At 26.6% G+C, this 26,925-nt stretch overlaps 1 protein-coding gene across 1 annotated transcript in view; it reads left to right on the top strand.

Moving 5' to 3' along the window:
- Window positions 1–3,758: 3,758 nt before the first annotated feature.
- The window catches only part of LOC129963058 (collagen alpha-1(I) chain-like), a 66,076-nt gene continuing 42,909 nt past the window's right edge, over window positions 3,759–26,925 (top strand). Inside the window, exons 1-4 of the mRNA XM_056077083.1 lie at window positions 3,759–3,984; window positions 23,948–24,136; window positions 26,074–26,117; window positions 26,821–26,898. Of these exons, the coding sequence (XP_055933058.1) occupies window positions 3,906–3,984; window positions 23,948–24,136; window positions 26,074–26,117; window positions 26,821–26,898 (390 nt within the window). The 5' untranslated portion in view covers window positions 3,759–3,905. The remainder of the gene's footprint in view (window positions 3,985–23,947; window positions 24,137–26,073; window positions 26,118–26,820; window positions 26,899–26,925) is intronic.

Raw genomic sequence — 26,925 nt, 5'->3', positions numbered from 1 at the left:
TCCACACTTTCATCTGAAATCTCTTTCTGTCCTCTTCCTAGCAATAAACCCAATTTCCTAATTGCTTCAAATTTAGTAATAACTTTTTACACAATAACTAGAAGAAAAAAAGGAATAACACAACTCTAAATATATTGTAGTTTGATGCCCCAAAATATTTTCTTTGAGCAAATCAAAATGAATGGAAATTTCGTCCAACTAATATTCCTGGCGTACCAACTGGTCACCAAAGGCGGCTAATTACTAAAATTTAAGATAAATAATTTTATTTCAGTGTTTTTAGTATATATCTTCCTTTATATTCAAATTTATTTATCCTCTTAATTATTATCTTTTATTAAACCTTCTAATGATATATAATATTTAAAATAATATTATATATTTAATAATCGAATAATTATTAATAGTCGAATAATTAATTATATATATATATATATATAATAATTGAATAATTATTGATATTTCAACACATATTAGGACTTAATGAACAACTGAGATTCTGATTCGTCCTTTAGTTAATTGAATTTTTATACAATTTAAGCCAACAGATTTCATTATAGAATAAAAAAAAAAAAAGAAATCTGTGATTTGATGAGCGAGTGAGCAGCATAACAAGAGATATACGGTGAATATAAGCATTCATTTTAAACTTCTATTTAACTTGATATTTTCATTGAACTAAAGAATAGTTTCATTTTTTCTTGGATCTTGAAAGAAATTATTAAGAATTATAGGTTCTAGCTAGAGTTTGACGGTTTTTCAAACCCAGTTTTAAAACATCGGTTTTTTTTAAACTAAATTTATCACATTTGAAAACCAGTTTTTAAATTAAGAAAACCGGCTTTGGGACCGATTCGTCTGGCAGCTAAAGGCTTAGGGCGACGAGATGTCAATTTATCATCAAGAGAAGATATATTTGAATTTCTGTTAAATGAACTAAAAAAATTAAACACTGAAATAAGTTTGATATTATTACATGCTTTAGAAGAATGAAATCAAGAAAGAAGACAAGTAGAATTAGTAACTCTTTTGCTGTATTTTCAAAATCCACAAAACATTTCTAGTTCAGCGGGGAAATCTAGTGTACTTTCTTTAGCTTCAAAAACCGAAATTATTAAGTTATCTGGAAAGATACTGCCTAGAATATTTCCAGATTCTTGTTTGGAAACCAATTTTGATGAAGAGCAAATCGAAGAAATTACTCATCAGAGTAATGCTTTTTCAAAAGAAGCCACGGAAAAATCAATTCATAAGTTTCTTGAAGACCCTGAAGAAAAACTTACAAATCCAAAGTTGAATTTTCATTATTTGAAGCAACGAATAAAAGAACGAAAAATTTAGGCTTGTTATTTGATGCCATTAAAACTATAAAACTAAACTCAGTATCTAGAGAACGAGTATTTTCAATTTCCCGCAATATTGTGTCCAAAATAAGAACAAGACTTATCCACCATTTAAGTTTTTTAAAATCCTATTTTCTTAGGAAAAATTAAAATTAGTAAAAATAATATAAATATTATATGAAAATTTTGTTTGAGTTTTCGTTATTTTGTGTAAACTATATGTATATGTAATCCTTAATATTTTTTTAATATTTTGTCTTTAATATTTGATATTGATTTTGTTTTTAGTAATTATAAATTAAATGAAATATTTTTCTTTGCACTATTTTTTTTTTTTTGATAAAAGTTCAAAAACCGGCTAAAACCAGTTTTTTTTTTGAAATATTGAATTTGAAAACCGGTTTTTCAAAAAGTCGGCTTTTGTTTAAACCCTAATTCTAGTTGTATCCTTTGTTGTATCTAATCCTTTCTTTATCTGCATCTAGTTTCGCTGATTTAGATTAAACAAATCGTTGTTAATTTTTAACGATATCATAAAATCTGTTTCAGAAGAATAGTTCACATATGTGTAGGCTTTTATTTATATGGTGCATAAAAAAACTATTTTCTAGTTACTTATCTTCTTATAAAATTAATTTTTTAAATTAATTAAAAATTTCCACTGCACTTTAATCATTATGATGATATTCTGTTTATTAATTAATTAACATTTATTAAAACTATTACATTTTAATCTGTTTTAAAAATTGATTTCTCTTGCTGTAATAGTTTTTCAGTCTAATACCTCTTAAATCGCATTTTAGGTTAAATCTAACCTTTATTGTAATTCAGCAATTTCTGCAGGGAGCCAAGTTACGCAGAATTAGAATTTTTTTTCCATCAGAGATGTGCAAATTAATAGAACTCTGTTTTAAAACTTTTTGAACTGAATTTCCTTACTGATTTAAGCTTATGACCTTTTTCGTTGACTTTTAATGAATGCCTCATATAAACAAGTTTATATATATATATATATGCTGGAATTAAAGGAAAAAAGGAATTAAAAATTTAAAAAAAGCTCATTTTTTAATTTTTTAAGATCTTCATTTATTATGTTTAAACTTTAGCAGTTATTTTTCATGAAACGTTTTTATATCGATACAGAATTGAAATTTTTTGTATTTTGAAATGTTCTTAAATTATTTATTAGTTCTTGATTTCGTTTTAGCTTACAATTTATGCAAAATGAATGATTAACTTTTCAAATATTAACTCAGTTCTTAAAAAAAAAAAGAAAAAGAAATTGTTATTAAACATAACAAACTTAAATTAGATTCCAAAAAAATCAATATTATCTTATCGTTTTAATTAAAATTAATTTTTTGAGATATACATTGAACTGAAAATATATTATTGCTGTTTTTTATTTAAAAGTAAATTTTATTACTTTAATAAACCATAAGCAATATGAGTTTTTATTTTTCAACAAACCCATAAATCTCTTAAACACATAAAAAATTAGAGTTAAGCAGTATAGAAAATTTATTTGAAAAAATTTGAATTAGGTAAATAAGTTTAATTACAAATTGATTATTTAATAAAATTTTTAGAATTAAAAAGGTTTCTTTCAAGCTAAAATATATTAAATAAAATATTTTATTAATCAGCCAATTAAATTATTTGAAATTAAGTTAAAGAAAGGCAATCATAGCATTGATCCAAATATGAGCTATTGTGTGGTATAAGATTAAAATGAACATTTTAAATATCGATTTTTTTAATCGCTATTTGGATTCAACAATACAAAAAAGTTCAAATATTTTTTAAATGATATTTATATGTACAAGGCATAAAATAATTCAACATTGGAATAGTAAAAGGTAACCATATTAGACCTCAAAAACCACGGAATACAGCAGAAAATAAAAGATTTTCTATAGTTTTGTTTCTGAAACCTAAGGACGAATGGATATAGTATGGGATTCTCAAATATTCCGCCTTAGAAAAATAGAAATAAGATTAAAAATTTTTTTTTTAAATCCTATTTAAAGAAGAATACATTCACGAGATGGACATAATTCTATTATTTTTCATCTTACAACTTTTCTGAATAACGCATAAGCTGCATTTATTCTTAAACCCTCGCTACTCAAACCCCACAATAAACAAAGGTCCGAATTGACACGGATCAGAACACTGGCCGACCGTCTATTGAACTGAAGCACCAAAACAAACTCTGGTGAAACCAAAACTCCAACAAAACGGAGGAGATCTCGAGATCGGTTGTTGTCTTTCTATCTCCCGACAGTGACAAACGTGATGACAAACTCGCATCTTGAAGCGATAGTGTGTGGCGGGCCACTGCCCGCTCGGGGGGTCATGGCAGCCTGGATCGCATTACACGCGAGGCGTGGGCGACAACCACGATACCCGTACATAAGATCCAAAGCCTCCCTTTTCCCTGGGTGTCTTCCTCGGGATCCCAGCAGAAACATCTTCGGCCGACTCAGGATTGTCATCTTTTGCGTGCGACGTCGCAACGTGGGCTTATGAGGAGATAAGAGAGACTGTAGCTTTTCCAGCATGAGGGCCCCTCTGGGTTCTCTGTGCGCGTTCCTCGTGTGGATCGTATTAGCCAAAGCGCAGGACTATAATACTGAAGGTGAGGTGGTATTCTCTTCACGTATTGATTGTGTCCGTTGTTCAGAATAGAGTCATTTGAATTTCGCATTGATCCGAACCCAATATCTAATTGGATTGGATATTGGAAGTCCAATTTGAGAAAGTCAACATCTAGAAATTGTTTTATTTTGAAATATTTCTAACCAAAGTTTTTGCGGCTCTCAAAAGACCAATTTATATTATTGTAATTTAAAACTTATAAACTGTAAATTGGAGTTAATGTTATTTTATATTCACTAAAGGAATTACCTTTCCTTCTTAAGCCCAAAACTGTTTTGACTTCTTTACTATCTAATTAGATGAAACATTCGATTTCAGGAATATCATACTGATTCAACAATGAATCCATTGAAAACTTGGTGTTTTCGGATTATTTATAGTTTTTTTTAATTAGTGTTTCAGATGGTTTAATTTTAGCTTATAAGTTTAAGCAATTATAATTAAATGCATGAATGGTGCATGATTAAGGAGTTAAAAATAATTCCGAGTTGTCACTTTTTTTAAACATCGATCGTCTAAATATTGTGAGTTTGAATATTGTGCACTAACCAAAATTCATAACATTAGCACTCTTTCTTCGTTCTTTATTTTAAATTATTGTTAATTAGATTTATATATATCTTAAATTGCGCATGTTCAGAAACTTCTTCAAAGAATTTTTTCTAATAATTTAATGCTTTAAATGAGGGTCTTAAAAACTTATTATATTTGTTAATCTCACATAGAAGAGTAATTTCCACAATACCGTTTAATATTTAAAATCAAGTTTAGTATTTTAAATATTTTAAATCAAGAAAAGCTGTTAACAAATTTAATTAATAGGAGGAATCTCAAATAAAACTTTAAATAAACCATATAACTTTTTTTTACTATCATAAAAAATTTTTTGCTTGATACCACACGAGTTCACGAACCTCATTTTAAGAAGTTATATTTTGAAGAATAAAATTGCAATATCTACACTTGGAAGTCTTATAATTTTTCAGGCTATTAACATATTAAAAAGTTGATAATATATTAACTCTAAATAGAATAATGTAATAAAAAATGAATGCACTAGAGTAAATGTAAATTATTCAAAAAAAAAAAAAAATGTCAGTACATGAGCTAATTCATTCAAGAGCCTGTAATTTTACTATAAAAATTCTGAATTAGGGAAAATTACTTAAATTATCTTACTAATATTTTGGAGCCTGGTTTATAAAACATTAAATCAAAGTATATAATTGTTCACTAATCCATCTCTCTGTTACAATCATGGTGTCTCACAACATACCGAATATGAGGAATGTAATTTTAAGGAAAGATAACATACATGTACTACATGATATGCTTTGTATAACATTATTTCTTTCGAGATTTCCTTGCCTCAACATTTTAATATGTCCTCATGTTTTTTTCTTGACACAATGTTTTTTTCACATTTTATAATTCAGTTTTATAAATTAAAATTTGCTAGAAAAGCTTTTCCGATACATGAATATCGCCAACAGCATAGCCAAAAGTGGCGTTTGCGCCAAAATAAAGTAAGAAGTTTGAAAAAGAAACCTCGAACAAACTCAAATTTGTTGTTCCCAGCAAAAATTATTTCATAAAAAAATTCATTAATGTATTCACAATTTCAACAATTTTTATGAATTAAGAAATTTTTAAACGGAGATTATAAAACTGACATCTATTACTAAATTTAATTTGTATGACGTTGAAAAGAAATATATATATATAAATGTAATATTAGGTAGGCGGTGCCACAAAATTTTAAAATGGTTAGTGTTCCAATTACAGAAATTGTATAAAAATCATTGGTTTTATATACCCTAGTTATGCTTTATTTTTCTATTTCTTTTTTTCTTTCAACTTTTTATTTTACTAACTAATCTGATGTTGTCCAAAAAGAAATATTTTTGAGAAACTAAAAATATATTCTCATTCAACAACAGAACTCAACCAATATTTCATTAACTTCTCTAAACAAATATTTCAAATGCATTTAAAACAGATGAGACGACAAATGTTATCATAAAAATGTTAGCTTTTCTTTATGCTTTTAAAATTTGAACAAATTAAATTTTGAAAATAGGGATATATTCTCCCAACTGTTAGATATTTTAATAAATAAACATGCATAATTAGTGTTTTGTAATTATAAATTATTGTATTTTTTAAAATAATTATTTACAATCTTTTTGTGCTTGTAACAAAGCTTTTTTTAAAAATGAAAATGAGATCGCGTGGGAGAAACAATTTTAAAGTCCAAACTTGAAATAATTTTTTTTGTCTACTATTTGTTATAATATATAATTTTTCATTTCTTTACTTTATAATTATGCAATAATTATGGTTACAATGTAAAGATTTGAATGTTGACTTCTGAAAATTTGATTTCCATCAACTGAACGGTATGGTCCTTGTTGGGATCATGCCGAACATTTCAGAGGTCGTTTCAGTGATTTTTTTCAAATATCCTATATTTGAAGTAAAAATTGTTAAAAGCTCGATTTAAATAGGAAATTTTCGCTAAAATTTCTGATTTAAATTTATTAAAATTTGTTATTTATCAAATAAGTGATCGAAGTTGTTCAAGAGACGTTAAAAAATTTAAATAAATGTTATTTCTTTGAACATTGATTGTTTACAGATAAGTCGTTTATATTTAACATGAGCAGTGTTGACGACCAGTTAGTAAATTAGAAATATTTTTTGCGAAGAATTTTCTTTAGATTTTTTTAATATGAATTTGAGTAATTTTATATTTTGATAGATTTGCAATCTCAGATTTTGGTAGACATGCAACTGATACTATTTAAAAATTTTACTCAGCTATGTTCATTGTTCACCATAGTTAACTGTTATTTCACCTAAAATTTTAATTTTAGTTAAAATTAAAGTAATTAAACTTCAATTAATCCAATAGCATATTTGCTGAATAGAAGTATGTTCAGAAAGATTACGAGGATAAAAAGTAGAATAATTTAGAATTAATGTTAAATTATTTAAAATTTGTATAGTGCAAGATTTATCACAGAATTTGCATACTATTTCAAGAATTATTCAATATCAATTTCTTTGTATCTATAAAAATTTCAAAGCACTAGAAAATGAAGGTAAAATTACAAGATTTAAAAGTGGACGAATATCAAAAAATTTTCGTCATCACTTACTTCTGAACTTAAATGTTAACTGTAATTGCCTCAGAATTTTAAAATAAATTGAAAATTGTATTAAAAACTTGCTTTAAACAGAAATTCAGTATGGAAATGTACATCGAATCTTCTTCATTCGTTGACTTTCAACAATGAAAGAAAAAAAAAATCCAAGATGAAATATATCTGGCACTAAATAATTTCACTTTCAATCCAGAATGAAAATATTTTTGCAAAATATACTTAAAAAGTTCTTGCTTGATAATTAAAATAGTAAAAAACATTTTAGCCATTAAATTGGTTATCACTGAAAAGATTTTAATTTTTAAAGTTTTATAATGAAATAAAAATCCGTTTTGTGCTCAAACACATTCTGGAAAGTTAATTTTGGAATTTCGATTAATTATAATATGATTTTTAATTCAAAACTAATTATATTAAAGTTTTTCTTTGATAATTTATCATTGTGCAAAGACCACTTTTACACCACTTTAAAATTAAAAATTATTCTATTTTTGTGCAATTTTTAAACAATTTTTAGTAAGTTTTGAAAAACATTTTTAAATATATCTTATGATATTACCTTTCATTATTTTAGTAATTGCATTTATACATTTTTCTTGTCTTGCAACGATATTAAATACATTTGTTGAGTGCATATTATCTTTTGCTTTATCACTAATGGAAGATTATTCGGATTTGGTTTATCACTGTCGCCAAAATGCAATTCTTTTATTGAAATTCAAATTGAAATAAGCATTTCGTTTGGATACCCAAAATTTGAAGCAATATGTGGCTAACTTCTTTTCGCAATTATTTTTGATGTGCTTGAGTTTAATATTTGTAATATGCTCATGAGCATAAGAGTTGGGAAAACTAGCTGAGTTGAACCTATCTAGCATCTTGGATTCCCAAAGAGATGATTTAGTTACTTAAACACTGGAGGAGTGAAATGCAACTGCGGGGAAAATCTATTTTTCTCCAGTCTTAAATTAAGTGTTTAGGGTAAAATAACACTTCCGGAAGGTATGAAGCTAATACAGTATACTCCCGAGTATCCGGTTCGAGACTATCAGGCTTCCGTACTATCCGACCTAGTTTTCTTTTATCGCAATTTAATGAGGAAGACAAGGCGTCTATTAATTCATCTATTAAGGACTTTTTTCAAAACCTAAACACTGTACGTTTTGACTCTTATCTTAGGATTACCTTTTCATATTTATTTAGTCATTTATTAGTGAAAAATAAAATCAGTTTGAGTCAATTTTCTTAAGAATTAGGCCTACGATTTACGTTAATGTTTTGTTTATATTTCCTGCTTTTAAAATAGGCATTACAGAATTTATGCTAAAATGAGAACAATTAATAACTTTTAATTTACCTTTTCTCTACTAAATTCTTGAAACGTGCAGTGCAGTATATTAACATATATAAGCTACCAGTACAGAGTCTTCTATTTTAACTCGACACATTATCGGCAACTGTTTCTATAACAGTGAGTTTAGGTATAGAAACTTTGTCTTCTGGTATTGGTGGGCAAAGAAATGAATTCATTTAGTTCCGGTCTATCCGGCAATACTGTTATCCGGACTGCCGTTCCTCTATATTAGGCCGGATACTCGGGAGTGTGCTGTACATTGGAATCGTATTTCACTTTACTTTGTTTATGAATTTGTCTTGCATTTTAAATTAAAAATTTAATTAAGAAATAGTATTAGTATTAGGGAATAGCAAAGAGGCTGGTTAAGGTGGGATTATTTTTCGATTAATTTTATTTAAAAACTAGTTGATATACCCAACGTTGCTCGGGATAAAATTATTTTCTTATTTTATAATTGATGAAAAATAAACTATTTAAATAATTCTCATAAAACCTTCATTAAATATTTCTTGTATTTCAGTATTTGTAAACAAAGTTATCGCATATCACAAAAGCTTATAACATTTTTAATGTAATAAGCTGTGGTATATAAATTATTACAATACGAAAAACCCTTCTGTTGTTTGCAATTCTATTATAATTTTAATAAGAAAATCTGTTCCAGCAAGGAATTTCATTATCTCGAGATTTCTCTACTGACTGTCTTGAATGATTTAAAAAAAAAAAGAAAACTTCACAACCTAATTCCCCTTTCCCGTAATTTACTAATAATGTTTAAAGAATGACATAAAATGCATCTAAACATTGTGAGTGGCAACTTGGCAACGTATTTACATCTTTGACTGATTTATTTCAAAATTTAATAAGTATCTTTATTTTAGACGTTAAGCTTATAGACCTAACTTTTATTTACCTAGTTCTATACATTTTTCATATATACAGTTCACTAATACAACCAGCCAGACAAATTTCCTATAAATGAATTTCATTCAAAATCTGATGGGAATCTATAAGTGTAGTCGTAATACCATGTACCAAATTTCATTCGTCTAGTTCAAAGCGTTTTTGAGGTATCGTGTTCACAGATCGTCAAACAAACATAATGCCAAAATTTGTTTCTCAGGTAGGTCTGAAACATGGAGATTCGTCAAAATCTTGAGTACGAATTGTTTGACTATTACAATATTTCCTGTATATTTCATACATGCGAAAGAAATCAGCATTAACCAATTATTTAATTTAATAAGGCATTTATTAAAACCCTTTCTTATGCTTCATAATTTTTTGTGCAAAATGTGTTAAACATCGAATAATTTTTTGCTAATTACTCATTAAATCTTTTATGCATAGTTTAAAGGATTAAGCTAATAATTAACAAAGTAATAATAACAATTCATAAATAATAATAAAATAAATTATTATTTATGATTATTATTATTATTTCAGTGAAGTATTTTCTAAGCATTAAATTGAGTTAGACACAGAAGCGATGATTTATTTATGATATAGTAAATTGATAGCAATGAAATGACATTTTTTTAAAGTTTTACAATAATGTAAAAACTAGTTTTGTGCAATAACATTTTCGGGAGTTATATTTAGTGGCGGATTTAGATATTTTGCTATTTTAAGCAGTGGACATTATTAAGTCGCTCTTTTAATACAATGGAGTTACGCATTTTATCACCTGTTTTTGTAATACAATATCTTAATGATTAATATTTTAATCTTTTATTTTAATAACTTTGTGAATACGTATATGTTATTATTATTTATTTATTATGATTCATGATTGCGCAATATCCATTTTTGTAAGTAATGTTATTTAAGAAAACACTCGATTTTATAAATGATGTAATAAGAAAGGAATGTAAATTAGATAAGTAGGAACCTGTCCTAATTCTGTCCTCATCTCTCATAAATTGATTTATTCGTAGTAGACCTGCCAAACAAATTAATTTGTAAAAGATTGTCGCAAGCAGACCTTGTAAACCACCTGTTTGCGGCCTCTCTTTATTTCAGCGGTCGTAGGCAGTCACTTACCCCAAAATCTGTCAATGGAGCCTTTTATCAATACGTTCTTTCGTATACACGAGCCATGGCTATAGATATCAAAATCAAATAGAAACACTTTTAGTAGAATTTTAAAAAATTACTGAAACATTTAAATTGTCCGAAAGGATAAAACAGTGTTCGGTGATACTCATTAACTAGGCATTTTGCGACCCTAGACAAAATAACTAGGAGTCTCTTTTAATAATCGGTCAATTTAGTTTCCTATTTTTAATTAGTTACTGATTTAATGAAGATTTATATTAATGAGTTATATCAGTTTCTTTTTCAGTTTCAATTCCATAGTAAAAATATATCTGCCTTTATTTTTTCAATATGTATATTGTGGGAAAATTGATTAAAGAATGTTTACTTTACTAACAAATATAAAGTAAGAAAATCATTAGATTATGAAAATTATTAAAAATGATAAATTTTAATCAATTATAAGATTAAAAATTATTTTACTGAAGATTTCAAGTGTAATATATCAAATCTAGCTCATGATTCATGAGATCATTAATATTCCAATGTATTATAAAAAAGTAATTATTTTAATAATTTTCGTACACATTAAAAAATATGCATTTCTTACAAACTTATCCATTGAAAAGCTATTTATAAAAGATAAAATTTATTTGACAACTGGACTAGTAGTATATTTTAGTTAATCTGTTTGTGGCACCCCTTTGAACCAGAAAGCAGCTGGCCGTTACTTAATCAGAAATTCGCAGCTGGTTCTATTGCAATAATCTCGAAATATTATGATTTTTTTATTTATTAAAAATCTTATATTCAAATTCTTTTGAGATTGTGATCGAAGTGTCCATTCCAATCCTTAAAAGTATAACCAAATTTTATAGTTCTATGTGAGACTGTTTGTTAGAGAGCTAACACACGCGCATTCTCCTCGAAGGTATCAGAAAATAAAAAGAGAACCTTTTTAACTTTTCGTCCAAAATTTTTTGTGATATAGAAAATCTAGTATTTGTTTATAGAGAATGTCCCTTTTCATCAGAAATTTTAGAATCACGCTTTATTTAATTGAAAAAAAATTCGTTTTCAAAACTTAATATGCTAAAGACATGACATTTTATCACGTTTGCGATATGTTACTCCAAAAACAAGATTACATGAGAGGTTACAATCATCATATATTGATAACTGGCATTTAAAATTAATTAATTAATTAAAAAAAAATAGAAAATTATGTTTTACATAACCTCGAAATATTTGACATTTAATATCTGATTGCTATTCGGTTCCAAATGATCTGATTTTGATATTGTGCAGATGTAAAAAAAATGACGAAGGTTGCTAGGCGTCACATGTCAAGAACTTTAAAACTGACTTTGAAAAAATGTGTCTTTTGTTGTTTACTTTGACTTAATAAGCTTAATTACGTTCGTATAATATGTTGCAGCTGGAAACATCCGTTTTTACTGGGCAGATGTTAATAATTTTTACTCATTCGTCATTTCAACGATTTCAAAATGAGTGGGCTGCATGCATTCCCCCTCCTGTTGAAAGTGAATGCTTGTTAGACCTTGCATTATTTACGGTTTCCATTAGGGTGTCAAATTTAATTACGTCGCGCTGATAACTTTAACGCCACTTAAAAATGGAGGAAAGACAATGGGTGTGACTTGAGTTCTTCAGAATTTTGATAAAACGTAAGGATGAGTATGAAAATTATTCTTATTTATCCTCAGCGCAAAATTATAAGTGAGAAATAAAAGAGATAAGGCATACTTAAGGGATAATTTTATTGTTTTTATTATTGTTTATCCTCTTGGTCTGTTGGAAGTCTCGCCAAATCCACGATTCCAAAGGCTTATAGCAGGGGGTAAAGGTCAACAATTATTGTTGCTTAGAGGATATAGGATACTTTAACGGTAGAATTATTAGTCTCGGTATTTAACTTAACGACCTCTTGTAAAAGAGCACTTAAAAGTAGATTTGTAATTTCTTCTCAACACCTCATGTTAATTAAAGGGGGAATATTTTTGTTGATTCATCGAAGTAACCTGGCCTAAGTATTGTTTTATGGTAGAAAAACAAGCTAAGATTACTAGTCATTCAGAGTTCAATCACTCAAAACCTAGATCGTTATTGTAGAAAGACAATTCTGTATAATTAAATGAATCACTTATAAAATACATTTCCATTACAGGAAATATTCTGGATTGGTTTATTGAAAAAACATTGCAACCATCCTAAACCCTCTATTAGCAACCTAAATATTGATTATAATTTAGTTTGATTTAAATGTTTAATTATTATTATTAGAGAAGATTATTAGTTATTTAAATTATTCAAAATCCTGTTAGTTCTTGTTGAAAAGGAAATTCTAATCAATTAAATGAATCACTTATAAAAATGTATTAAAATTACATTCAGGATTAGTTAAATGGTCGTACATCATCCATTCTTTACCCCTCTACTGGCAATGTAAATATAATTGACTATAAATGCTATGGAGTTAGTTTCAGTTTCAAAAATTATTTAGCAATTCAGAAAATAAAAATTATAATTTGGAAAAATATCTTATAAGGTAATATTCGGTATAAATTTAAAATTTACAATTAGAAAAAGAAGGCAAAAACTTACGAATTCCAACATGAATAATTAGCATGGATTTTTGTTTATATATTTTCTCACCCATATATTCGGGTGTTTTTTTTTAAGATGCTAAAAATTCCACAATGTTTTTTTTTGAGAATGAAGTACTAAGTTCTGTTGTTCTTTAAATCTTTACAAGTTTAAAATAAAATTTTTCTACATTTATTTTTTAAAAAATTCATTTTGTCAGAACTTTAGTCTAAGTGGCTCATATAAATATCCAAGTAATTCCAAAAAAAAAGACAAAAACCATATTTATTTAGATAATTGATATTTTGCTCTATTAAATAATTTAGATGCTTCATAGAATAATTTCATGACATTTACCATCTTGAATTTAATTGAATGGAGTACCTTTTTGAAATAATGGGTTGGAGAAACTTATCTGCTTTCAACAATTTTCTCAAAGCTGTGTTTCTGTCTGTAAGGTAATTGAAATAAGACATATTTTCAATTCAAAGCGAAATTTCCTTTGAATTTAAAATGGCAGGCGATGAAGGGGTGGGGGAGATTGTATAAAGTTCAAAATTTATTTTTATTTTTTCATTTTTATCGATAAATAACAGAATGTGCCCAGTAAACACATCTTTACCAATAATGAAGATGAACATATATTTATGTGCGTTGGCGCTCTGCAAGACAGATTGTTTGAAATACAACAACCAAATTTGGCATATATATATACCTTGAAAGTTGGCATTTCGAAATGATTTTTTAAAAATCCCAAATAGAATTTCACTTAATTGAAAATTAAATGAATTACTGCACAAAAATAAATCTTCTGCTGTTTCAAAATTAAAATAACATATTTTTAATGATATCAATTTAATAACGGTGCAAATTTTTCCCGAATTTTAAGAGCTTTTAGAAAATATTTTTCTACCTAATTTCCAATTATGTTACCCCGAAATTCAAATCGATTTCGTTGTATCATCAAATATTTAATCGCTTGATTTTCTTTCATTGTTAAAATCTAAAGAAGAAGGATTCTGTTTGATATGTGAGCAGTTTAGATAACGAAAGTGAAGTTACATTACCGCAAAATTTAAACGATATATGTATTGGGCATTTACATTTTTCAAAATGCTATCATGTCGTGGGACTAGTTTTCCTTAAAAAGATTCATTTACACAATGAGCAGAACATATAACAATTAAAATAATACAATTTTAATACATACAATTTGGAGGAATCATGGACGTGAATTTACATCAAGCACTGTGATTAAATAAAACCAATATTCCAAGCGAGCCACTTGATCGCCAAAGGCGATTAGTATAAAACAAATACAGGATATGTAAAATCGCTATGCACAAGTATTAATCTCAAATATGTTCGTAAAACATTTATAACATCTTGCCATTATATTTCACCGTTCATCAAGTAATAACTCAACGGGGACCTAATCGATCATATTCATTTAGTATTAAATCACAGTTAAGAATATAAATATACAAATTCTGTTTTTTTAAAGGAGTAAAAAAATATGTAGATAAATATGCATTTCGGCTATGCATCGGCTTGGGTTCATAATATAAATAAAACTACTTTTGATAACGTATAAACTACATCTTTTCTTAAACATTTGGGCCAAATACAACTAAATTTTTATTATTTATTTAAAACAAGGCAAAGAATATTATCAGCTTCTCAAAATACAAAAAATTCAACGTTCAATTAATTAGAAGTAATTCGAAATTTTATATCTTTTTCTACAGCAACTTCAAAGCGGGTTACCCTTTCATTTCTGTGCATTTTTTTCTTTCATTTTTTAAATTAATTTTTCAAAATTTACTAAATTATTCAATAGCTGCAGACGATTCTGAAATATGGAAATTTATAAATTGTCTTTTGCTAGACAACATTGAGATTTCGAATTACTGTGCCTTTAATTTTTTATTTTTGTTTAATTTTAAAAATATTTTAACAATGTTTTGTAAGTTTTTAAAAGAATTTTGAAGTGTACTTGATTAGATTACTAATTTTAAATACTCCTATCATCTTTACCTATACATTCTAAGACGAAATAAATAAGTCAAGCAATTCTCAATTTTTGTAACAATATTTTTTGTTGTTAAAGAACAAAAATATATACTAAGAACTACTGGAATACATGAACAAAATTTTGAAAGAATACTAAAATAAATTTTTCATGTTTTTATTAATAGAAATTTAACTGATTAATTTATTGCCTAGTTTATTTCTCGTTAAGAAATATTCTTAGTTTCAGTATTTGTGAAAAAATGTTTCAAGTATTATTAAATTATATTTATAATTTTTTGAGAAAATTAGCTATCGATGATTTATAAAAAATCGTCTGGTTCAATTAATACTCTTTTTTGATTAAAAAAACATTTAAACTATAAAAGGGTTTTATTTACTATAATAATTCATAAAAATGTTTTTGTTGCATTATAAATATTAAACATTATTATTTAATTCCGTGAAACACCGGATATTATGAGCTAGTATTAAAAAAACTGACAATATGGAGTATTTTAGTTTAAATAAAATGAGGTACAAAAATTGCATAATTCTTTGAAATGTCTTAAAATATTCTTAAATATATGTAAATGAATTTCTTGTAAATCATATTTTCTTTGCGCAGTTAATATGCACTAATCTGCTATTTAATTTTATTATATCCCCAAATTTTATTAATTCATTTTTTATCTGAATAAATTTTAAAAAAATAGTTTATTGATTGAAATCTGAGATTTTAATTAAATAATGTGCACACTTTTATGTGTATTAAAAAAAACTTTTTGTAAATAACTGTTTGAATTAAAAAAAAAACTTTTTTAAATCAATTTAGCCTTCATTAAAGTAGCTAATTATTAGAGCACCCGATCCGACTTTAAGGCTAATTATTAAAAAAATTACCGGATGAAATTTACAGGCGAGTCACACAGTGATAAACAGACAAACTTGTTAATTTTTAATTCCATTTCAGCGAAAAATAAACAAATACGTAAAACATCATTAGCACTTAAAACCGTCTAGTTTTACTTCTCTTGCAAAACATCTGCCTCTGAAAAAGAAAGAAACATATAAACTTCATTTAATGCTCATTACTCTTCAAGGAGGAAAGTACTTCATGCATTATTCCAACTCAAAACGATCGTAATTCAACTGCTATTTCCGCCCGTATTTTGAGTGCTTCTTGCTGTAGCATTTTTTAAAAATATGAAATCATACAGTTTTTTTTTTTTTTTTTTTCGCTGGAGCCGCGTGAAATTGGATATGGGATTTTTTTAGTGTTTTATCTGATGACTTTGATAGTCTGCAGGCTTCTGTTTTTGTTCCTTTTTTTTTTAAACTGGTGTAGGCTAGTCAAAAACAATCAGCTGAATTCATAGAAATCATGGCGAATAAACTAAATTAATGATTGAGTCCTTTATTTTAAAATTATTTAAATTTTTATTTGGTTCGAGTTAATTAATTACAAAATATTTTGAGATACAGATATTGTAACAAAATTGTTGGTTAGAAATTAAATTTAATTGTTTATTGCATTGTTTACGAAACATAATAAAAGGAATTGCGATAGCGCATTTTTCTAAAATTAATTATCACATTAATTTCTTCTAACGCACATAGAAAAAAAACAATTTTGGAAGTTCAATCTTCAGAAAATTTCAAATTTCGATAAATTTTTAACAATAAATGCAAAATATCCCAAAATCGAGGTATTTTAGAATTATTAAGATCATTAGTTAAGATAGTAATAAACTTATTTATCCCGTTGAAACTTTCATAGATAATATAATTTTCCGGAAATATTATTATCTGTTTTATTGATGGATTCTTAATACAAATTTTCTGTGAATTATCAACTGCAGTTTTAAAATTAAATTTCATTTTAAATAATCAGTAAAACTACAAACTTTACTCAGTTATTTTATTAAATAAAATTAAATTATGATTTACATATTTCTTCTTCTTACATAACGTTTTTAACATACTTTTTTTATCAATTTGAAATCTCTGTAAGAAATAACATATACGCCATTTTCAAGGAATGCTCTGTTGCGAATAATCTGCCTCTACTAATAATAAAGATGAATGCATGTATGTGTTTGGTGCTTTACAGGCCAAATGCTTCAACTACAATTACCAAATTTAAAACATATATATAAATTGGAAGAAAAGAATATTCATCTTGCAGTAATTATTGTTTGAAATTTTAATTAATGCAAAATTAAACTGATTTTTTATGTTTTTATGCGATAACTTCCGAAAATATTACAACACGAAAATTATTTCTGTACTATTTTAAAATTTAAAAGTTATCTTATCTTTTAATGATATGAATTCAATAGTCAAGCAAATTTTTCCTGCATTCTTGCAATATTTTTAAAAATTAATAATTTTTAAAAACATTTTTTACCTAATTTCCTGCAATACAACAACACATAACAGGTTATACTTCCAACGAATTAGATTGTTGCCTTGAAATTCAAACTATTTTCATTGTTCGATCAAATATTTAATCGCTTGATTGTCTTAAATTACTCGATGCTAAAAATGAAGGATTCTGTTTAATATCTGTGCAGTTACACGATAAGGAAAAAATGAAGTTTAAACGATTTATATAAAATCAAATATAACCAATGCTTCCGGAGAACCAACTGGTCGCTTGAGGCAATTAGTAATGAATATGTTTCACTTTTGAGCATGAAAGTATAATTAAAATCAGGAACTGTGCAGTCGAACCTCGTTTTAACGAGTTTGAAGGTTTTTAGAGAAAACTCGATATATAAAAACGCATATAATAAATTATTCGGTTACAGACATGTTTTTGTCTCGTATCATTTTTAACCATTTCAATACTGCTTCATAATCTCACCAAATTACAATAGCTTAAAGGGATTCCGATCTCTTCGAATATTTTCAAAGATTTTAATAACTATGGCACGATTTTTCATAACTGTTTACTGTTCGTATCAAAATTCCATTATTTTTTAGTACGTCTTTAATATCTTGCTTTCTACATCTCTCAATGAGCGAAACTTCTCTTAAAATTTCAATTTCTAAGAAACCAACGCTTTTAATTGTTTGATTACACTGTATTTGAATTATTTTTAGCATTTGGAACACATTTCAATTTTGGGAATGCAAAGCAGTAAGTCTTACGCAAGAATTCTTTTGTACTTCAGATTATTCTGCCATGAATACTCCTAAATGATACATGACTTATAATTATTAGCTTTATTAGATATTGAAGCAAATAATAGTAAGTTTTAACAATTAGCAAATTATTAAAAATTTAGAAACGTGCGACATTTTTCGAAACAGATAGGTAAATGCAATTTTAATTTATATTCTTTGCACTGCTAAGGTAGGTTCTAAATTACATTCTAAGGTACATTCTAATTTAAATTCTACATTGCTCATTTTTTTTCTTTTTCCCAAATTCTCTCATCTAATTCTTCACAAAAAGATTCAACATCACTTCTTGATAAGTAGCTGTACGCCTTTTGAATCGTTATTATTTCACTATTATTTTCATTTTCTAGTTCATAACAGTTTTCATTATTTTTCATTTTGAAATTCACCATTATCACTGCTGATTGGCTCCCTAAGGTTAAATCTTGCACTAATTCTCAAAAGGTTAATAATCTCGAAAGGTTAAAATCTTGCGCTAATTTAGGAAAAAAATTAGTAATACAGATGGTAAGATGAACGTATGACTGATTCGCAAATGATTATTGCTATCAGATAAGACAACGATTCGGTCTTCCTTGTATTTCTGTTGCAGGAAAAATGAGCGAAACAGTTTTCTCCTTACATATCTATAGTCTTTCTCATGAATAAAATCTATGGGCGGATTCTTGTGCAAAATTTTTTGTTCAGTAAATAGAAATTTTATTCAATATACAGAGCTAATATACATTATATTATATAATATACAATATACATAAATTTTATTCAATATATTGCAATTTTTTAAAGAAAATGTATGACTCTTGATAAATTTGATTCGTAGAGGCATTCGATGTATGAAACCCCGATATATGGAGGTTCAAATGTATAATCACTGAAAATGACAATAACGGAAAAGCTAACAGGGTGTCATTTCTACCAGTCGATGAATTCCAATCATATCGAAATAAAGGAGGAAAAAAGATGAAAAAATTCAATTTTTAATTCCTAATAATCTCTATTCAATGTAATTTTGTTAATTTGAAACTAAATTCATTTAACTTCAGACCTTAATTTTCCTTGAATATATAAGACGCTAGAAACACATATTAACCCATCAACTGTTTTGAATTTTTTCCTAATTTATTCAAATAAAGCCTTCCGTTTAGGGGATGTGCTGTTTTACTGATTCCTTTAAGAATCCATAGAATACTTGGAATGTCTAGGGATAAGATGCAATTTTTGAATCCAATTATAACGTCTTAGAATAATTTAACTTCAACTTAGAATTTGGAGAAATGATAATTCGATGCTGATATGATGGACTGCCACTATGATTAAGGGGTTAACTCTTTTATTGGTACGCAATCTGTCATAGGGTTCTATATTATAAGCAATACTTTGAAATTGTCACCTTGGCTTGAATCACCTTTGGCGACCAGGTATTTCGCCAGAATTATTGGTAATGTAAAATATCTATTAAAATTTTTGTGCAACTTGGACTTAATAACTTTTCAACAAAATATTTTTAAACTTCAAATTTTGATATCTATATTATTTTAGACGGCTTACATTGTTCTGATCATTGTGCTTTAAATAACCGTATTTTTAGTTTTTTACAAAATTTAATGAGCATATATATATATATATATATATATATATATATATATATATATATATATATATATATATATATATATATATATATATATATATATATATATATATATATATATATATATATATATATATATATATATATATATGTAATTGAACATTCGATTGACTTTGTTTCTAAGGATAAAATATTTTTTGGTTCCGAGAAAGCTATGGCTAAATTATAAACATGCTTGTTCCTTTTTTTTCATTTTATTCATTTATTTTTATTTACTAAATTGTTATTTACTGGAAAAGACATTATAGCTTCAGTTATTGATATATATTGTCCCACTCCCATTTTATATTACTTTAATGCGAATAAAAATTACCGTATCTTCAGACCGAAATATTTCTTTAACCATGCATATTCTCAAAAGAAAACTAGGAAAGAATGTATATTATAAATATAATCGTTACACGCATACTTCAGAAATCTGAAAAGTTTCAAATATTATTAAAATGAGAATTTTTCTAAAAATTATAATTTTAATTATTAGCAATTACATGATAGATATTTATTGAAAATATTAAATTTATCATTAATGCCATTTAATCTCTTCCTAGTTTTTAAATTATTCAAAATTTATTTAAAAAAAATAAATAAATATGATTCATCTAAAAATATAAAAAACTTATATTATTAGTTTATTATCCATTTTTATCGACAAAGAGTTTTGCGAGAACATTGGTTATGTTAAATTTCGATTAAATCTCTTATGCATAACTTATTCATGCTTCCCTTAAGAACGTATTTTAAAACGCCAAATTATTATAAGGCCATGTTCTTATAATGGCTTTAAAACTTCTATTTATTATATATATATATATATATATATATATATATATATATATATATATATATATATATATATATATATATATATAGATAGATAGATAGATACATGGATATTTCTCACAGTGCTATTAAAAGCCTAAGATAATCTATCTTCTAATTGCACGCTATTTTTTGCGGGGAATACAAATTGCACAGACAATTAACAAAATCATCTACCTCAGCTTCCAACAAAATCACGAAATTAAAAATTTGATGAAACTATAAAAACGATTTGATTTCCATTGCAACAATGTATAGTATTGTATAACATTATACGAAAAATATTTTTATAACATGCAAAAACATATTTATTAAATTATCAAACATCTTGAAAGAAATTGCATATCGGGTAAATTGATTTCATTTTAATGATCAATTTTTGAAATTTAAAAAATTATTTTTGTGCAAGAATATTTTTTTTTTGAAATTATTACGGAAAGATGCCAAAATCTTAATTAATTTTAATTCATTAAAACTTAAAAAAAACATTCGCTTCAAGGTGCGTATTTCAACTCTCCAAAAAGTGAATTTATCCCATATTTATAGCTCTAGATCAAACAATCTAGCCTGCAGAACATCAATAACCATACACATGCACGTAATTACACATATTCTCTTTTATTAGTAGTAGAGAAGATACTTTAAAACATATTACTCAGTTTCTGTGTCATTAAAACACATTATACCTTTCAAGATTAAAAAAAATCCAATTGCAAACACAAGATATTGAAACATTGTAGCTTTTCACAATAAAAGAAACGACAAAAGTCTACAAAACATCTATAATTAACAAAGCTTCTCATGTCACTTTGAATCCATCTATCATGAAATCTCCATTTAATTGCACCAATTAAAGAATGAAGAGGTGTGGTAATGATTAATTGATTGCATTATAAACAGCATAAGTGTACTTGTGAAGCCCTGAAATGGAGAATTTCAGTCCAAGATTTGACACTGTGATTGAATAAGAGGTTAATGTACTTGACGCGCTTGCACATATATATAATTTAAAACTGATATGAATATAAAAAGGCATTTCAATTTGAAAAGATATTCGGAACCATAATTTAATTTTCTTTTTAGACTCCCATTCGTTTTTGTCAGGAGATGCTGAATTAATACTGTTTTGTCAAACTATAGGATATTTGGGATTTTCAGATTAAAAGTTGCCCAATCCACAATTTTCACTTAATTGAGCTAGGCAGCAAACGATTTCTACGAAACGAGACTAGATCAAATAATTTTAGATTATTTTGATAACTGTTCAAGATTAAAAAGTAGAAAATGGTATTTCTCCTGTTATTAAAATAATTAGATTTATTATATGCTGAAAATATTTTTAAAATCTCATAAAAGGATGTCTACTGCAACAGGTTAACATTTATTGTAGACTAGAAATTTTTCTTATTAATGAATGGCTGAATTCACTTTAAAACTATCTCTCTTTAAAAAAATAAATATAATTCTAATAAATATTATTACTAATACACATTTATTGCAATTAAATAATTACACATATTTTTTTTAAACATTTTTCGTAATTTCAATATTCTTATTTTTTTTAAATGAATATTTTCTAAAATTCTTTTGTTGAATGTTATGCATTTTTGAGGAATAGGATAGAAAATTTTAAAAATATTTGCAAATTTGATCGTTGTAGTATTTAATAAAATTGATCGTTAACATATTCGCATAGCATAACATATTTTTATTCAAAAATTAACTGTCATAATATTTTATTCACAAATGACAAATTTTTAATTTAATGGAACCAGTTTTTAAATTATAAACTAAAGCTAATTTCTACTTCTGATACAGTCAATTTTTTTTATAAACTAATACTACCGTTAATTCTTTTTCTTAAATACATTTGTAAAGAAATGACTGAAATTTATGACTGTGAACTAATCTTTAGGTATCTCAGATAATTATTTCCTAATACAAAATAAATTCCAAAGAAAAATTAATGTATTTAAATTTAACTACTTTCTTTAATAAGTATACGAACTAGGTTATTTTAAAATAAATGGAATAAAAAATTCCTTTTTAATAATAAATTTTATGAATGAAAACGCCTTTTTTATGACTAAACATGCTAAAGCCTCTGAGATGCCTGTTAATCTAAATTTCTGTTATAAAAGATTTCCCCGACTAAAAATTATGTATCTTTACTTTCTTCTAGTGAATATAAATTAAAGTAAGAGCCGTATCTTCAGAACTGGTCAGCTGCAAGTATTGATAAACATGCTCATAAACATCCATCTAGTTTAAATGCTTTTGCGATTAAAGTTATGAAACTAAAGAGAATTCCCTCGATTGACATTCTATTATATGTTTTTGGTTTAGCTTCGTCGAATAGTCAAGAAAAGGGGATATGTATTTTAGACATTGTCCCTTTGATTGTTTGTTCCTGAAATTTGACTTTGGTCTACAATTCTGGAATCAAGATCTACTAATTTTCATTCCTTTAGTTTGATCCCTTTATGAAGTATGGGGTTTCTACATACGTATACAGAAATGCAGACGTAGTTTCAAAATTTGTTATTTGCAAAAAAATTATCGATTGCTTATTGATTCGGAAGAATCCCGATAGAAATACAATTATTTAATATTTCTAAAACAAAACTATTTTTCTTCATTTTAATTAAATTTGATTGCACATGAGAAGTATCGTCTGACTTTGAACTGATGAAAGAATTAATTACAAAATACCATAATATTTATAATAATGAATAATGAAATGTATTACAAGACTAAGATATTTTAAATAGTTCTTAAATTTTATAAATTATAAACATAATTAATTTTCTAATTTAAAATAAGTACAGACATGAAAAAAAAATAATTACGCATTTTGTATTTTGATTAAAAAAATTGCTGAATTAAAATGTCAAATATTTTGAGAAAAAATATTTTTTTAAAATTTTTTTGTACTATTTTTACTCTTTTTTTTTAAAAAAATTTTCTACGTTAATAAAAGCGTGTTTAAAAGTATTTTTATAACTCATCACATATATCAATATATTTACGGAATTTAATTTGAACTTTTGAGCTTTATGGGATGAAAAAAAAACTCACATAAATTTAATTTTCCTTTTTTTTCCAGCTTATGACGACACTGCTTGTGAATATGACGATGAGATCTACGAGAATGGTGAAGAGTGGAGTCCTGATTCGTGTACGACGTGTAAATGTGTGCTGGGCAATACGATTTGTGACACGGAAGAATGCCCTGACATAGAATGCAAGACTCAAAAGTACATTCCCCTTGGAAAGTGTTGTCCCATTTGTGTGGGTAAGAATACTTACAGCTTCAACAACTAAGTCATTTGCTAATAAGTTTGAATTTCATGTCCCTTTTTATTAAAGACTAAAAAAAATTATACAAGGGTATTCTGTCTTTAATTTTTACTTATATAACATACTTTATTATACTTTTCCTTTACTATACTAAATATACTTTATATATACTTTTAATTATTACTTATACAATACTAAAAATAAATTACTAAATACAATGTGGTGCATTTGCATTTAGCTTACTGTGGTGCTTCATTTGTGTTTTTAAACAGAAAGGACATTTATATGCAATTTTATATCATTGTTTTGAGGCCAATTGGGTCAAAAATTTGATGTCCGATTCACTGATACTGATTACAATTTCAGCATGAAAAACACAGAATAAATTTCCTTTATGTAGTTCAAGACCAACACACAGTCAACAATTTGGGTTTAATTTAAAGTATGATTCATATATATCATTTTGATGATCGAATTATGTACCAAATTTCCTCCATTTTACTCATCACAATTTTGAGCTATCGTATGTAAGATGTAGGTTGGCCGAATCTCCCTTTGAAAGATATCGCTCAAAATTTGACATAGCTATACAGTTTGATGTATTCAAGTCCATATATATATATATTCACCTGTCGTAACGTTTTCTATTTTCAAAGAATCTTATATAATTCTTTTAACAGAAGCATTTTTGCAGATGATTATTGGTTAAAATTCTTCATGATATTTTTTAATGTAAGTGTTAAAAGTATTTCCTTTATTGATGTGAATAGTTTGCTTTTGTTTATAGAGCCATAAAAGTTGTTCCGATTTGATCAACTAAAGTATGCGTGACGAGAATTCTCGTTCTGAATGCGTAAAAGTTTCTTAAAAAAATCATATCTCTATGACACATCATTTTCGAGAAAAATGTAAAAGAAAAGTATGATTTCTCATCCGGTGTTAAAAGAATTAATTTCGCTGAACCTCGCAAAAGGGCAAAGGGAATTAGAAACAAAGATTTTTTTTTTAAATAATGATTTAAAAAATAAAAATTGCACTCCAGGGCTTCCGAAAGGACAGCAGATTAAAAATACATGGACAGTTGGCGTATATCTACTGTTCAAAGAATATCCGTTATTCGGCTCACTTTCACTTTTATGCAATACCCTGAAGCTGGATTAAACGCGAGAGTTCTGTAATTTAGCCATCACGATCATCTGATCTGATTCCTTTGGAACTTTATCTAAAGGCCATCTAAAAAAGTTTGTATATAGAATTCCACTTACTAACTGAATTACTGCTCTGTATGCTGTTTTCACTTCGTGCAGTTAGTCACTAATTAATGAAATGCAAATTGGTCATTTTGAGTCTTACGTAAATATCACCTCATACTGTTTGGTAAATACTTCTTCTGGTTATATTAAAGTCCATTTTCTTTGCACCGGATGTAACTTCATTTTTTTTTTTTGCATTTTTTTCAAAAGTTATGCGATGTTATCTTAAGAATTATGAATCTTTAGATAACTTTTTGCACCCACAGCGAAAATTCTCGTTATACACAATTTATTAGTAATATTCGAACAACATTATATGGATGATTGCTTTATATAGTTACAGTTATGCCGAGAAAGGATTTTGTACCAGAATAATATTCACATACTAATTCATTATGTTTTCTATTTTCAATATTATTCATTTATGAGCAGTCGTGTCTTAAATAGTCGTAAGATAGTTCAGCATCTTAAAATCAAAATTCAAAGCGAAGAAGCAGATAGATACAAACTATCAATACAAGATCAACAAATTAAACTTATATAGATCCTAGGTTTATAATTTTCTTATAATTATAAAGGACATCGTATGCAGTTTATTCTTTTTTCTCATACTTTGACCAAAAATATTTCTTAATTGTTAGGTTTTTCTAATCATTCATGCGATTTTGTTTTATTACAGAAGATGATGAGGCTCAACAACCCGAAGAAACAGTACTACCTCCAGTAAGTTTTTCTTATTTTTGGAACGAAAAACAAAACTAATGAAGTATAATAAAATGTAATTCTTGTAATCATTTGTAAAAAAATTATTTTAGACCCATAAATTGATCTGTTCTCAGACGAAGCTTACTTCACTAATACTTGTTTTACTAAATTCTAAAAATCTAATATGCTTCTATAGTAAGTTAAGCTATATATGTATATTTTTTAATTCATTGATAAAATCATAACATTAACATTCATAATAAAATCTCTGATTTAAATAAATGGAATAAACCACTTTTGAGTGAAATAAAAAAAAGTATTATTATCTGCAAACATTTCTTGATTTTTGAGGACAAAAACTAATCCTGTTCTTATTTATTCACCCAACGATTCTTCTTAAGAATGCTGACTAAATAAAATTCGAGTGTTGTTTCTAGCTTTGGAAAGGAGATAGATTATATGGAAAATAGTTGCTCACCCCACCATTTACTCTCATATTTCCCAGAATTAACTCAGAAGGGCTTTCCACGAATTCATAACAAATTAATTAGTATATTAATTCCTATTATAGAATAAGGGGTTTTTAGGTTTTTATTAATATTGATTCAGAATATGAAATGTTTTTAAGTAGCGTGTTAAAAGTACATATACACATTCTGATGCTATCATAAATGTGCATTTTAAATCACATGTTGATAAAAAAGCTCTACGTATTTTTCAGGAGCCGCAGCCGCCTTCTGAAGTACCTAGAGAACCTTTAGAACCTAGTTATCCACTTGTGCCAATACCTGGTCGAAGGGTAAGATCATTATAGTGATAAAAATAG

This window comes from Argiope bruennichi, chromosome 3 (genome assembly GCF_947563725.1).
Source record: "Argiope bruennichi chromosome 3, qqArgBrue1.1, whole genome shotgun sequence".
NCBI classification, from domain to species: domain Eukaryota; kingdom Metazoa; phylum Arthropoda; class Arachnida; order Araneae; family Araneidae; genus Argiope; species Argiope bruennichi.
The sequence above is the reverse complement of the archived record's forward strand: the minus strand, read 5'-3'. Positions and strand labels throughout refer to the sequence as shown.